The sequence below is a fragment of the Megalobrama amblycephala genome, linkage group LG11 (genome assembly GCF_018812025.1).
Source record: "Megalobrama amblycephala isolate DHTTF-2021 linkage group LG11, ASM1881202v1, whole genome shotgun sequence".
Classification (NCBI taxonomy): domain Eukaryota; kingdom Metazoa; phylum Chordata; class Actinopteri; order Cypriniformes; family Xenocyprididae; genus Megalobrama; species Megalobrama amblycephala.
This window is the reverse complement of record NC_063054.1, coordinates 21,984,255-22,000,602: the sequence shown is the minus strand read 5'-3', so window position 1 is coordinate 22,000,602 and position 16,348 is coordinate 21,984,255. Positions and strand designations below refer to the sequence as shown.

The window sequence follows — 16,348 nt, the reverse complement described above, 5'->3', positions numbered from 1 at the left end:
TTACATTTCTAAGAATTTGGCATATGCATTTTCAGCTAGATTTTTCCTTTTTTGTCACTGACCCTAAAATCAACCATTACTTGTAAAGATATGAAGGTATAGAGGAACCGTGCACATCTTCAGTGCAAAGAATTACATCAAGTACAGATTCATCGCATGATTCAAACACATCAGAGGGTTATCATGACATAGTCAATGTTAAGTCATAATGAGCTTGGATTTAGGCCAAAATTTAAGTCAGCATTTCCATTATGAAGACAAGTTGAGACTCCTTGCTCAAAGCCCAGAGATCATGATAGCGATTAACAAACATACAAGGTCAGAGGTCAGTATCAAAGGGGTTTGAGAGAAGATGTCTCATCATTGACTCATCTCTGATCCGTGTGTTTCAAATATATCACACAAACACATACTTGAGTCACCAAATGCAGCTTTAGACTCATGTTTATGAGATGACATCATAATTACAAGCTACCACTAACCAAACAAGAGAAGGTATAAAACCTGACAAAGAACTTTTCCCACAGATCAAACAGTGACATTGTGATACTTTAAAAGTGGAATAATCTCTCTCAAATGTTTGGATAAGATTTTTTTAGATAAAGAAGTCACTTATGCTCACCAATACACAGTAAAAAAAAAAATTACGGTAAAAAAACGGCAGCTGTGGTTGCTGAAACTTTACTGTAAAAAATCTGGTAGCAAAATTATAGGTTTTACGGGACAGCACTTAGTTTACTGTCTGTTTTACATTTATAATTTTTTTAGTTTATATATTAACTTATATTTTACACACTGTACATTTTACTCACTTTAAAAATACTCTGTTAAATTTACAGTAAAAAAACCAAACATATTTCATTAACAGATATAATGTTAATTTACCAATCTATTGAAGTACTAATATCTGTTTTGTAGCTTTGTAATACACTGACCACCACCAAACACAGTGGTGATGAGAGTCACATGATGAATCAAAGTTCATCACAAACACCATCATGGTAACAGACATAAAATTTTAATAAAAATGCAATAAACATTAATTTAACATCATTAGATGAAGCATAAAACCCTAATGTTCATAACTGATTAGAAAAAAAACAAGAAAAACTAAGAAGAAACAGAGTTATTTCAGTGAAATACATCAAATAAGAATGATTTATTAGCTTTATAAATCATTTGTGATTGCATTTTCTGTAGATATGGTCAGACGTGCAGTCTACCAATGACTTTAGAGCGTAGCACTAGGACCGCCCACAAGCGACTTCACAGTACAGAGACTAGCGACATGCAGCAACAAAGTTGCTGGTGGTGTGAATGGGGCTTTAAGTCACATGATCTTTCAGAAATCATTGTAATATGCTGATTTGCTGCTCAAGAAATATTTCTTATTTATATTAATGTTAAAATCAGTTGTGCCGCTTAATATTTCTGTGCTAACAAAGATAACTTTTTTAGTATTCTCTGAAAAATACAAAGTTCAAAAGAACAGAAAATATATATTTTTTTTAATGTAACATTATAAATGATATTCACTCTTCATTGGTGTCTTTATGACTTCACACCATTTAACAATAATAAGTGTGTTATTTAGCATGTTAGCATCAAGTGTTGGTAGGTCTGTTAACGCCAAAGCAAAGTCTGCATGTTTGTTCAGTGTAGCACAGTGACACACTTGTGGTTCTTCTAGCTGCCAACCAAAATGTTTCCGAGCAAGAATTCCTCACACTCAACCTTCTTTCCCAAGCAAGATTCTTCCCTACATATCCACGCTTCTCCCTCTCTCTCCTCCCTTCGCTCTTTTTCGGCCCCTCTTAAATTCCAGCTCTTGCCAGAAAATGGTCTATTTGCATGACAAGTCCTCTTGTGGTTCATTTCAAGAATGTTGGCACTGAGAAAAAAAACATCCTTATTCTCCCTTATTTGCTGGTCTCTTTCCTTCCCTCTCTCCCTCTAGCTTCTGGTTATGTCTCTCACTCTATGTAACAGAACATGCATCAATGATTCTTCACCTCAGGTATGTTCTGATGTACTTCCTTTTGAGGAAATTTCCAACTGTGGCAGACTACGCCTGGACATTTCGTACAAATAAACACACCAATAATGCATTGCTACGCTCTTCAGTGCTGTTAGCATTTGAAAAAAAAACATTGTAAAGAAGGAGAGTACCAGGTGTTCTGGGATTTATAACACAGCTGAAAGGCTCTTCAAACACAGTACACACCGTTCAAAAGTTTAGGGCCAGTGCTTTTTACTTTTTTTTTTCTTTTATTGAAAGAAATTGATACTTTAAGTAGGCAAGGATGCATTAAATTGATCAAAATTGACAGTAAAGAAATTTATAATGTTACATTTCTATAAATGCTGATCTTTTGAACTTTCTATTCGTTCTCATTGAAGTATATGCGGAGACATCACTGCAGCTGTCAGAGCGCGATCAGACCTCACTAAGCGAATGCTGAACACGGTTGGACATAGTGGTGTATTAGAGTTAAAAAATGATATAAATACTGTTGGGTTTATCGCACAAACCGATCATTTCGTGTCTTAGGACATCAATGTGTCGTCACGAGCCGCAGGGTTTAATTTGGACTTGTCTATGCAAGTTTTATTTACTCTTATAGTAGAAGTTCCCATCCACTAGCATTATTTGACTGACAGACAGCAACGGTTGGAGTTAAAAATCATCATTTGTGTTCTACTGAAGAAACAAAGTCACCTACAACTTGGATGCGCTGGGGGTAAGCAGATAAACATCAAATTTTCATTTTTGGGTGAACTATCCCTTTAAGCAGCACAACTGTTTTCAGCATTGATAATAATAAGAAATTATTCCTGAGCACCAAATCAGCATATTAGAATGATTTCTGAAGGGTCATGTGACACTGAAGACTGGAGTAATGATGCTGAAAATTCAGCTTTGTGATTTTAAAATATATATATATATATATATATATATATATATATATATATATATATATAAAAACAGTTCTTTTAAATTGTAAGAATATTTCACGATATTACTTTTTTTTTTTTTTACTGTATTTTAACACATAAATGCACCCTTGGTCAACATAAGAGACTTCTTACCAAACCCAAACAGGTTACCGGATAAAATGTTTCTGTTTAAAAGTTTTAAGACAGAGGTTAATTTCATAATCATTCACAATCTTTCTCTCTTCCTCTGGAGAGTGGGGTGAAGGGGGAATGCTGGCACGGATTCCCGTGCTTGTTATTCAGAGCGACTGCAAGGGGCATTTTTAGAAGTTCGAGGGAGGATCTCCTGCTAAGATCTGGCAACCTCATCAAAGAACATGCCCAAGGGAAACAAGTGATAAAATGTGAAAGAGCCATTAACCAGAGAAGTAATGAATACACACACATGCTCACACTCATTGCGAAGCTGCTCCCATGGGTGAACATAACTTCCACATCACTTTGTTTCCAATTAGTTTTATTATAATGAGAACCTTGTCTTCCTGCTGTGTGTATGCGTTTGTGTGTGACTCAAGGTGTTTGCTATATGCTGTATTCGTTTACCCTTTCCACAACAAATTCTTGCAAAATATTCCTAAAAAAAAATCAATGAACGTACCAATTGTGGAGCATCAGCATGCTCACAGACAAGTGATATTTGTTTGCTAAAAGAATCAGATAAAAATGCAGTCATGTTGAAAGAAGTTATGCATGTCTTCTTGGCTAATACCATTTAAGTGTTGACATCCAGTGAAACATAAAGATGTGCCTGGAAACATTTATGATCCATCACAAAAGATAACGTTAAATAACAGTTTAGATAACAGGAATGGCACATGACGCCATGCACACATTGACAATAACCCAGAGTCAATGAGAAACATTACACAGAAATTCAGTACAAGTGTGTAATTAGTTTTATGTTCAACAGAATGCAATCTATTTATAATTGTAAATTTAAACATATTATTTATTTAAATAATTTATATTAAAGGTGCCATCGAATGAAAAATTGAATTTACTTCAGCATAGTTGAATAACAAGAGTTAAGTACATGGAAATGACATACAGTGAGTTTCAAACTCCATTGTTTCCTCCTTCTTATGTAAATCTCATTTGTTTAAAAGACCTCAGAAAAACAGGCGAATCTCAACATAACACTGACTGTTATGTAACAGTCGGGATCATTAATATGTATGACCCCAATATTTACATATGCCAGCCCATGTTCAAGGCATTACACAAGGGCAAAATGTCTGGATCTGTGCACAGCTGAATCATCAGACTAGGTAAGCAAGCAAGAACAATAGCGAAAAATGGCAGATGGAGCGATAATAACTGACATGATCCATGATATCATGATATTTTTAGTGATATTTTTAAAACTGTCTTTCAAAATGTTTCGTTGGCATGTTGCTAATGTACTGTTAAATGTGGTTAATAAAGTTACCATTGTTTCTTACTGTATTCACGGAGACAAGAGCCGTCGCTATTTTCATTATTAAACACTTGCAGACTGTATAATTCATAAACACAACTTCATTCTTTATAAATCTCTCCAACAGTGTGTAATGTTAGCTTTAGCCACGGAGCACAGCCTCAAACTCATTCAGAATCAAATGTAAACATCCAAATAAATACTATACTCACAGGAATCGATGCATGCAGCATGAATGACGAACACTTTGTAATGATCCATTTTGAGGGTTATATTAGCTGTGTGAACTTTGTTTATGCTGGTTAAGGCAGTCCAGAGCTCGGGGGCGGGGGAGCGCGAGATTTAAAGGGGTCACGTGCTGAATCGGTGCATATATAATTATGGCTCAAAATAGGCAGTTAAAAAAATTAATAAAAAAAAAAATCTATGGGGTATTTTAAGCTGAAACTGGTTAAAACTGGTTCTAGGGCACCTTTAATAAATTTGCCTAAGCCTAATTGTGCATTTGTGTGGTTGTGTTGTAGTTTGCAAGGCAGTTTGATAGATACTGATGATGTAGGCCTAATTATCCCCTTTAAATGCATTTTTAGGAAGTCTCTGATTATAAAAGTCATGATGTTTTTGCATTTGGGGGCTGAATTTAAGAGAACTCTTCGAACCTTGCATCTCTGGACTTTTTTTTACCTGACAATTAAGTATAGCATATATGTTTTTTTGACATTCTTACATTCAAAGCTTCCCAGCAAGCTAGGAGGCTGAAATGTGAAAATATTCCTACACCTCACTGACCCCCTGTAAATTTACTTTAAAATGCATATTGAGAAGCCTACTATAGTGGAGTTGCATTGAGATCTTTCCAGCAAACTAGAAAATTGAAACTTTAATATTGTGTTCATCTCAAAATAGACCAGGCTACATTAGGATACATTGAATATCATTTTAAGTAATTTTCTATAATTTACTGAAGAGAGCAGATACAGAGCAGCATTCTGATAAATATATGCACCGTTACATATCCATTATATTTTTTAATGTTCTTCAATATTTAATGCATGTTTGAATAAATCAGTTATGACAGCCACGATTTAAATATTTAAAAAACGAATTGGAGTAGTAGACATATGATAATTCTATGTAATTCTAAACTTTATTATAAAAAACATCATTGAGTGTAATTTAAGTGTTTGTATATAAATAAGTTAATTTTAACCTTTAATATTATAGTAATGTAGTAGCCTACCAACTGACTCATGTGTAGTTTACATTAGTTGAGAGATTTTTTTCCTCTAGAAAATTTGCCATGTACTGTAACTGATATACTACATCCAAAATAATCGATATTGAATCTAATCGAAATCAAATCGCAAGCATGTGAATAGAATTGAATCGTGAAAATTGTGTCAATACCAAATTGTACATTCTATACCCCTACTCCTAAACCTACCCATCACAGAAAACATTCTGCATTTTTACATTTTTAATAAAACATTGTTAAGTATGTTTTTAAAGCTATTTTAAATATTTTAAATAGCTTAATATCCTCATTATAAATACTATTATAAATATCCTCATATTTCATGTTTATGTCGTAATACCAGTGTAATACCCATGTCATTATATAAATTTAAATCACAAAAACTCGTGCACACACGCACACACACACACACACACACACACACACAAACACACATAAACAAACACATATGCTCTACTCTGAGAGCTTTCTGTGTTTCATTCATGCATAAATCTATAGAGGCACCTCTATCAGCCTATGCACTATTTACCTCTGTGCCAAACCCAATGTTTACCTAACACCTTGCCTCTCCACACCTGCAAATGATTGGGACTAATGGTTTAAATGAAAGAGTGTGAACAAGGAAGATATACTCCTCTCTACCATAGATGATGTCACCCAGTCACTATCCTGATTTCAGTCGAGCAAGCGGTCAGCCACACTGACTTCCTGTTTAGGCCGATTTCACAAAAACATCAACCTTACAGTGGAAAACTCAAGTGTTTACTGAAGGAAACTACTGTTTATCCTCAGTGACACAATGAAGAAAAACATTGAGCTTGGATCAGTCAGTCAGACGTGGATCAGTTATGTTGTACAGCAAAGGATGAATGTTTAATGCACAACACTTAAAGTAAGATGCATTAGCTTACTGACTCAAAATGATGTCAGTCAACTCTGATGTACTCAGACTGAAGCTTGACACATGCTGATGATGTCATTTTCAGGTTCAGTACACGCCAAAGAAAACTGGCGCTGTTTCGTCACACACGATTTGATTTCAAAGGGGTGCGTGAGAAAGTCTTCACACCCATGGCTTTGTGAAAGTGATGTGAACTTCAAAAATTCCTAGCAGATCAACAAGTTATAAATGAATTGTGCTCATAAAATTAACATTTGATATTCACATCAGCCAGTAGACATTATAAATATAGTAACTGTTAACATGATATAAATATATTACAGCAGTATAGTGTACTCAGTGCAAAGACCTTATTTTGATCCCTATATTATTGAATTGGCTCCTGTTATATAAACTGAACATCCATTCAGAGTGATTCATTGACATTTGCCCTTCAAGCAGCAAATCAGATTAAGACAGAGGCAAGAATATGCATGTGTGTGATTCAGATGCAACAGATACTTTGGAAATCTTCGTTCACCAGTCATATCATAAATTGGAAAATTGTTTATATTTGTTACTTCTTGGTTATATTGTAGCTGAACTGAAGTGTTAGTATTTTCCAAAGGGATTTCCTGATCTGTAAGAAATTTCAGTCTCCCTCATGTCTCCAGAAACTTCAAGCTATCCTCTCTGCCTACCCTCTCTAGCCCGTCCATGCGAACTATGAAAAACATGTCTCAATAAATATAACCCTGGGTTATGTAACACCTGTATGTAATCATTACAGTATTTATACCAAGGGTCTCTGTAGTGCCTCCTATGAGGAGCAAGTTTCTGAGAAAATAAACTGTATCTGGTCTTGCACAATCTGACTCAAACTTGAGATGCAACACTCCCACCTAGAGGCCAAAAACACACCATCGGTAAATCTTGGATGAACGGCAGGTCACATGCTACGGTGAACCTGATTTCCCCAAGTACTGTACATCATGTTCCGGGATCAACGTCTTTGTTGATCCTGGAACAACATTTCAATCAACCAATCAGATTTGAGGCTTACAACCAGGAATAGGTGCTTCTACATAAGCATCATTCACCTATCATTTCCCTCTGATTTTAGAGAAAAGTTATGGATAGGGTTAGCTTTAAGGGTAGTGATAGGGTAAATACTGGGACAGGAATGTTGTTCCAGGGTTAACAAAATATGTTGATCCAGGAACATGTCTAACTTGGCAAAATCACGGTGACCCACATGCTACATCTCCCTGTGGAGCTTTACTCTGTGCTCTCTCTCTATTTCCGACATCTACATATTCCCTAAGAAGGTGTAGAAAGGTGGAGAAAGTAAAGCCGTATGGAAAGTGTCAAGTCATGGCATGGATAGCATTCCAGAGCCTGGCTCCTCCATGCCGACCAGAGGACTATTTATACTGACAGGATGAGGCCCGGTTGCAGTGGCAGAGGGAGACGGATGAGGCTTTGCATTTCCAGTGTGCAACCACCACGTCCGCGGAGTCCAAGTGTGTCTCTGTCCCCATTCATTATGCAACCCTATGTGGGCTACTGTTGCCCCTCTCTAACTCAACATTAAACCTCCTGTTGTTGGGGTGGAAACAGTGTGTGCTGTGCAGATCAGAACACACAGAACTCAGTGTTTATGCACTCAGACTAACAGAACATTAAACATCTGAACTCTAGCTAAAAACCCCAATTTTTGCTTAAAAATTCAACCCTACTTTTTTTAATACTGGGTTAAACTATTTCTATACTTTTCCCTGCAATTCATAATTTCTATAATAACAACTGGTAAGTGCAGGCTGAAATGACTAACTTTCCTTGCTGGTCCAGACTGGTTTATTCTGGTTAGATCTGGATTAATGCTGGTATAGCTGTTGAACTATGCTGTTTAACAGCAAAACATAGGCCGGTTTCATGCCACACATGTCAGCAATGCATAATCATTAGAGCAAATTAACAGACTGCAGCATTCACACATATGAAAATATGGTGAAAATGCATTATAAACCTATTTATCAGCCACATTTTTTGCAAAAAAGAAAATACATAAAAAACTGGAGTGTACAACTCACCTATTATTTGAAAAAAGTTTAAGCACACAAACATTGGTAAATCTGACTGAATGTAGACGATTTAAGAAGTTTATAACTACACTTGGTTATTTTGGTTACTTTTGTGTTGTTTAATTACTATTTGAATGCATATATAGTGCACTTCCTCATGTAAATTAGATTTTACAATAAGATATTCCCTAAGAAGGTGTAGAAAGGTGGAGAAAGGTGGAGAAAGATCAAGTTAATATTTTAAATTACTTAGTCATCATAGTGATTTTATAATTTATGGCAGTTATTAAAAGAAACAGAATGTACAGTATGGATCAAGTTAATATTTTAAATTACTTAGTCATCATAGTGATTTTATAATTTATGGCAGTTATTAAAAGAAACAGAATGTACAGTATCAGTACATGTACAGTTTTCAGTGTGCAGATACAACACAAATGAAATCTGTTGAAATTATAATAAAAAGTGCTGTGTATGTGCAGCTAAAGCAACAACAACAAACAGATTCAGCATGGGTCTCTATACAGTATATTCACTGCCACACTGATTATACTGTTTATACACATTATCATCATTATAATCACTTTTAAAGACAAAAAGTTCTTGGTTTCAATACTATCCCACTTTTTTGTTCATTTCAAGTCTTAAAGGGATAGTTCACCCAAAAATGAAAATTTGATGTTTATCTGCTTACCCCCAGGACATCCAAGATGTAGGTGACTTTGTTTCTTCAGTAGAACACAAATGATGATTTTTAACTCAAACCACTGCCGTCTGTCAGTCTTATAATGCGAGTGAATGGTAACAAAATCTATAAGAGTCAAAAAATATGCATAGACAATCGCGGGACATCACTGCCGTTGTCAGAGCGCGATCAGACCTCACTAAGCGAATGCTGAACGCAGTTGGACATAGTGGTGTAATAGAGGTAAAAAATAATATAAATACTGTTCGGTTTCTTGCACAAACCGATCATTTCGTATCTTAGGACATCAATGTGCCGCCATGACCGGAGGGTTTAATTTGGATTTGTCTATGCATATTTTTTGACTCTTATAAATTGTGTTACCATTCACTCACATTATAAGACTGACAGACCGCAATAGTTGGAGTTAAAAATCATCATTTGTGTTCTACTGAAGAAACAAAGTCACCTACTTCTTGGATGCCCTGGGGGTAAGCAGATAAACATCAAATTTTCATTTTTGGGTGAACTATCCCTTTAAATTTTGAGTGCAGATTGTGGACAATGGAAACAACACCATCACCAGCACCAACATGCCAGTAGAAACAATGGCAACAGACATCACATTAAAGAGAGCATCTGACTGATAGTGACTGTTTGTTCTAAGAATATTTCCTCAGTGTTATCAGTGGAGTGGGGAGATCAGCTCTAATGAAAATAACCACTCAGGTGTTGAGTTGCACTTTTAATTTTAATGAGACGGATAGGGGTACAGATTAACAAAAGAGCTGCAAAGTAAATGAGTTTACAGACCTCATCACTTCTTAGCAAGAACATACTGAGTTCCAGAACAACATTGGTTACAAAGCATCTGTCTAAATGCAAGTAAACAACTCCACTCAAATAGCAGCTGTACCAACATGATTCTTAAGGTGGGTAATGGGACCACACAGACATTCTGCAATCTGTTTGCCACCACTAATTTAGCATCTCATTGGACACTATGCCTACACAATGTGGGACATCCCTCTCAAGTGGCAGTTGCACCATCAAGACTATCTCTGAAACATATGTACACACATATGCCTGCTGTCTTAACTAATCTCAAGCCCATGATTCTGTTCACTGCTCAGTGCTACCATCTCAATAATGAGTCAACTTGAAGCATATAGGTATATACTGATGAATTTCGAATTTCAAAACATTTCAAACAAAAATGCTCAAATTGAGAAGAAAATTGGATAGATCTGATCTAGTATGAAAACTGAGGTGAATAGACCATCAACAAATAAGTTGCTAAGTGAGCTTAAATTTAGAGTATAACCTTTCATGAGATTATGTTTAGTGTCTGCTCTGATCCCACTGATTAAGACATCAACCCCAAAGGAAGTCAAAACAAAAGTTTAGGGGACAAGGGGTCTTGTATGTATTGTTATTAGATGGTATTGGATCTAAAAAATAAAAATACTATACTGTCATCATCACTTTAGTTTTACACAGCACAAATATATTATAAACATTTGCATTCCACTACAAACCTCAATAACCTTAAACGTAATCTCAAATATTACTAGAAATTCTATTTAAAAGTCGACTCTTCTTAAAGGCACAATATGTAAGATATCCAAAAACCACTAGAACAGTGTTATATATTTTGTTGACTTGTGTACTTACATTATCCCAAATGTTTCCAAGAATGTTTAAATCTAGAGAAATAAGCAATTTTAACCAAACCTCATGTACGTGCGTCGTCTATCAATGACATCATACCCACGTTACCCTCGGTTTCCGGTTTTATTTTGTAGAAACCATGGAAACACCAAAGACGCTTAAATATTTTATGTGTTTTATTAGACAGGTGAGCAACTGTTGGATGGATACGTTCATCGACAGAAAACTAATCATGTTATATAGCTCAACACAGTAAGAGTCAACTTTACAGAGAGTACCATGTTTTACCATGCCTAATATCGATCTAGCTTACTGCAGTGTGCATTAAAGGGGACCTATTATGCAAAATTCACTTTTGCATGGTATTTGGACATAAATGTGTGTTGGCAGTGTGTGTACACAACCACCCTATAGTGATAAAAATCCAACCACTCCTTTTTTTTTAATCCCCATAAATCATAAGAAGTGTCTCATAACAAGCCGTTTCCAGATCCCTGGCAGTGTGATGTCACATTAGTCACAGGCCCCACCCACGACTGTTGACAGACACTGCCGTTTTAACATAGAACAGCCCTGAGTGAGTTCACAGCAAGTTGTACACAGTTCGCCATCGCTGCACTGACAAGAATGTCTCCCGAGCGTTTTAGGTGTTCTGTAGCTGGATGGATTAATCCACATAGCTCTCTCCATTTACTCCCTAAATCTGAGCTGCTGAAGACGAGGTGGATTAATTTTGTTTTTGAAGAAAATGCTCCCTCAACTCTACCGAAATTGGTTTATGTCTGCGCAAATCATTTCACACCAGACTTTGTGAACAAATGTCAATACAAAGGGACAATACAAAACAGAGGTTGTGCTAAAAATGTGTTACTGAAGGATAGATCAGTAAACTGTTCGTGATCCAGCTTACAGCCTCCAGAGTGATACTGGATATGGCAGTAATGAAGGTGAGAGCACTTTATTACAGTTCATCGGAGTTGATTTATGGATATAAGGTTTACCAGTTTATTACGCACCACCCGAAAAGGCATAATGAGTGTTTCTGTGTACTTTGCTGTGTATGTTGATGATAATGCAAGGGACAGAGAGAGAGAGTTTATGGATAATATTTTAATGCACACATGCACTGTGTTTTATTAAGGTCTTACAGTGATTTTCTAGAGTGAAAACAGACACTTCATCTTTTGTGTGAAGTTAAGTACAATAAACATCATAAAACTCATCTGTAAAGTTTTGGCCATCATTCAGACGGGGTCCGGTACAAAAGGCTTGTACTAATATAGTGTAAGAAGACAATATAAGTTACAACCGTAATTGAACTAAACTATACCTGTTCAATCTCAGTGCAGCATATAATCGCAGTTTCTGACATTATAGTGCGTCCTGACTGACTCCTGACACCGGAGAATCAGCTCTTAAAGCTCCGCCCTCTTATGCCGAGCGCAGAAGCTCATTTGCATTTAAAGGGCACACACTGAAACGGCACGTTTTTGCTCAACCCCAAAATATGGCAATTTTAACATGCTATAAAAAAATATCTGTGGGGTATTTTGAGCTAAAACTTCACATACACACTCTGGGGACATCATTGACTTATTTTACATGTTGTCCCATAGTAGCCGCTGAGCGAACGCAGAGTTGCACTATAACAACTTTCAACACACAAATGTATCTAATATGATAAAACAGCACTGCTTTACAGATACTATTGCTGCTTTACCCAACATACTCTTAACTGGAAGAAGCAAAAGCGGCGATAATAAAAGTTCCACTGCTCTTGAGCCGTGTGTCGCTCTCATCTCTCATTAGCAATCGCTCCGGGGCCCATTTCTGCTCGCACAGCACTCAGCCCTGTTCTGCTCTGCTTCATACTATAGTGATGTTAATAATCTCATCCATGAACATGATTTCTGCCCAAGTCCCATCCCGATTCTTTTCGACCGGCTGCGAAATCAAGACGTCATCAAGCTATGCCTTTGTTTTGAATAAGTGACCTCTAGCGGCAAAAATTTACATAGTGTGCCTTTAAAATCATTGACTAATTTGCACACTTCCTTTGTGTTTCTTTAAAACATTTGCAGGAATCATTCTAAGATTCCACAGTACTGATGAGTCCCTTCCTTGAAGGAGGACTGAGTCTGGCATCGCACCAGGGCTTGCAGCGGTATCACTAAAAATAGCATCTGTTTGTTTGTTAACTTTCCAGTACTGGTATGAAAAAATATCCACAATGTCCGCTTTCATGCACTATTAGCTACATTCAAGAAAACAAAACAACCCAATGCTAGCAGATACTGGCAAAACCTGAGCAGAATAAACAGTGGTTTTCATACCTGACTAGCGGAAGGGGATTTCCAGTGACCCGGCATTCCAGGCGGATAGGACTTCCTTCTGCTACTTCCTGGCTCTTCAGTTTCTGGGTGAAGTGTGGAGGAGCCATGGGTCCATCTAGGCTAACCCCTCGTCCCTGATGCTCATCTGACCCAACATCAGCTCGGTCCTGCTGTGAGCCTTCCTGCTGGGGCTCAGATGAAGATGAAGAGGATGAAGGTGGCTGAGCCTGCTGCATGGCCAGTCGGTGGCTCCTTGGAGACAAGTAGCCACTGTCGGGTGAGGAGGAGTCTTCATCACCTTGCTGATCCACACGTGTGGAGCCTTTGAAGATAGAAGAGAGCTCCTCAATGAAGGTAGCAGCTCGGCTGCAGAACTCAGTAGCTGAAGCAGCTCGTTCGTTGAGCTCCAGGCCTCTGTGGACCAGCCGGGGCCGGTCCTGCTTATATACTGGCGTGATGGATTTTTGGCAGATGAACTTTTCGGGTGATTCAGGAGCAGTGCAAGGCTGGTTAGGCCTGCTGAGCGGCATGCTCTGATTGGATGTGACTTTACCAGATGTGGCGTCAGCTGACTGAGATGCTGAATCTTGGAGAGCGTGGTCTTTGGTTTCTGAGTAAAGGGGCAGGTGCTCTGTGGTAACGGGTGGTTCATCTGGGTCATTTGAGTCACCTGCGTCACTCATGGCCTCTCGAGCCAGGTCCAGACTGAGGTTGATCTCGTCCTGGCTCAGGAAAGCAGAAAGTTCTGGAAAGTCCCCGTCCCCACTATCCAGCTCAGCCATTGAGTCTAAGTAAACCTCACCATCAAGAGATGGCACTGAAACCATGTCCCCATCCCCCTCTAAGGACACACCCCCTGGAGGACACGCCTCTTTCATCAGCAGAGAGAGGGGGAGTGTGTCATTCCAGCTCCTGTCCTGCATCCTGCAATACACAAATCCACGAAAAGACAGGTGAGAAGAAAAAAAATTGCAGGCCCTCTTATTTACATTTTATAAAAATACATTAACCAGGAATATCAGAATCATAGTCCCGAAGATGAGCCATTTCTGTGTTATACACCACATTCATGCACTCGGATTAGTGTAAACACACTCACACTAGAGATGGATCACAGTTGTCGTATGATGACTCAGGCTGGCATACTTTGACAGCACAGCTGTTTGGTATTAACAAGGCATGAGTGCCATTTAACACTGATGCTGCCTTTATCTTGTTTATTCCCTCGTCTATTATCTACTCTTTACTGTCCTCACATCAATCTATATCTATTTTTCCAGTGACTTCTGAAGACTACCCAGCCCTGTATCATTTTGGTCTCAAAAATCTGACACATTAAATAAAAAAAAAGTCATACAGTTGGTCTACTGTTCAAAACTTTGATCATCAAGTATATATCTTGCTAAAATTGGCAGTAAAGACTACATTGATACAAAAAAAGTATTTCAAATAAATGCTGTTCTTTTTGCTGTTCTTTCTATTAAAGCATCCTGAAAATTTTTTTTATGGTTTCGTCATGGTTTTCAAGAGCACAACTGCAGCACAACTGTTTTCATTATAGATACACTGTAAACCTGAATAAGTTGGCAAAAATAATTTGAATTTGGCAACAACAACAACAAAAAGAATTTGAGCCAATCAGTTGCCAAATTCAAAGTTTAAGCAAACAGAACTGGCATATTTTTATTTTGTACTCATACATGTAATTGTTCTTAACTTGAAATGTTTGAGTACATTAATTCATACATTTAATTTAAAATTATCATGTAACCTCAATATAAACATTTTTATTAGTGTAAATTTAGGTAGCTATAACAAACAAAGTCAGAAAATGCTAAACTGCTAATTTGCTAACATGTTAACAATAGCATGGTATAGCACTTGCTGAATTTGTACATTAATATAAAGCATTTAACATACTTTCTCTCACACCAAGCCACATTCACCACTTGTCACATGATGCTAACTCTCCAAAAACCCACATTAACAGAAATTCTTCTAAATTAGCATAACAAAACTTTAATCACTACTATCTCCCACTTAACATTAGTTAATCTTGCACAAAAAAAAAAAAAAAAAAACATTATATAACACTTAATTTTAGCATGTACTCTCCCTTTCGAGTGCCATGGGCAAAGCATGCTAGGAAATAGAAATCCCAGACCAGTTTCAGTTATGTAAGTTTGTCTAAATTAAAAGAAGTAAGTTCATAAAACTCAAAACAATGAAACAGTTCAGTTTACTTAAAATATATCAGTTCTGTGAACTTGAAAGAAAAATAAAGTGCTAAATACTCATAAAAGTTTTAACTAATTTGTTTAATTTAAGTTTTGTCATACTCAAACCAATTAATTATTTTGAGCATTAGGGTTATTATTATAATAATGTATAATTATGTGTAATAATAATATGAAGAAATGTTTCTTCAGTATTAAATCAGCATATTAGAATGATTTCTGAAGGATCATGTGACACTGAAGACTGCAGTAATGCTACTGAAAATCCAGCTTTGCAATCAAAAGGATAAATTACATTTTAAAATATATTAAAATAGAAAGCAGTTATTTTAAATTCTAATAACATTTCACAAAATCACTGTTTTCTCTATTTTTGATCAAATACAGTCAAACTAAAATTTATTCAGACACCTTTATCATTTCATTCATTAATACAGTTTATTCACTATATCACTAAAATGGTAATAAAATATGACAAGATCTCAGAGTTAAATTGTGTCTTAATTATGTCAGGTAACACTTAAGCAAAACATGTTCAGGTCAAAGTGTCTGAATAATTTTTGGTCCCAAATTTTTATCAATTTTACTGATAGTCCACTGTATGAAGAATTTTTTGGTATGTGTCACAGTTTACTTTATTTTGCTATCCTCACTTACATAAATGAACTATAGTGTCCTGCACCCACTAGTTAAAAAATATTTAAAAAATTATATCTAGTTATTATATCTATGAGCATAAGAGACTCATAAAGAAAAAAACTTTTGAAAAGTAGTGCATAAATTAAAATA

General features: G+C 36.5%; 1 protein-coding gene across 2 annotated transcripts in view; it reads right to left on the bottom strand.

The window, feature by feature from the left end:
• palld (palladin, cytoskeletal associated protein) overlaps positions 1-16,348 on the bottom strand; it is a 113,016-nt gene that overhangs the window by 92,103 nt on the left and 4,565 nt on the right. For both annotated transcript variants that reach the window (XM_048206731.1, XM_048206732.1), the window contains exon 3: positions 13,323-14,246. In XM_048206731.1, coding sequence (XP_048062688.1) covers positions 13,323-14,245 — 923 coding nt within the window. In that variant the 5' untranslated portion in view covers position 14,246. The remainder of the gene's footprint in view (positions 1-13,322; positions 14,247-16,348) is intronic.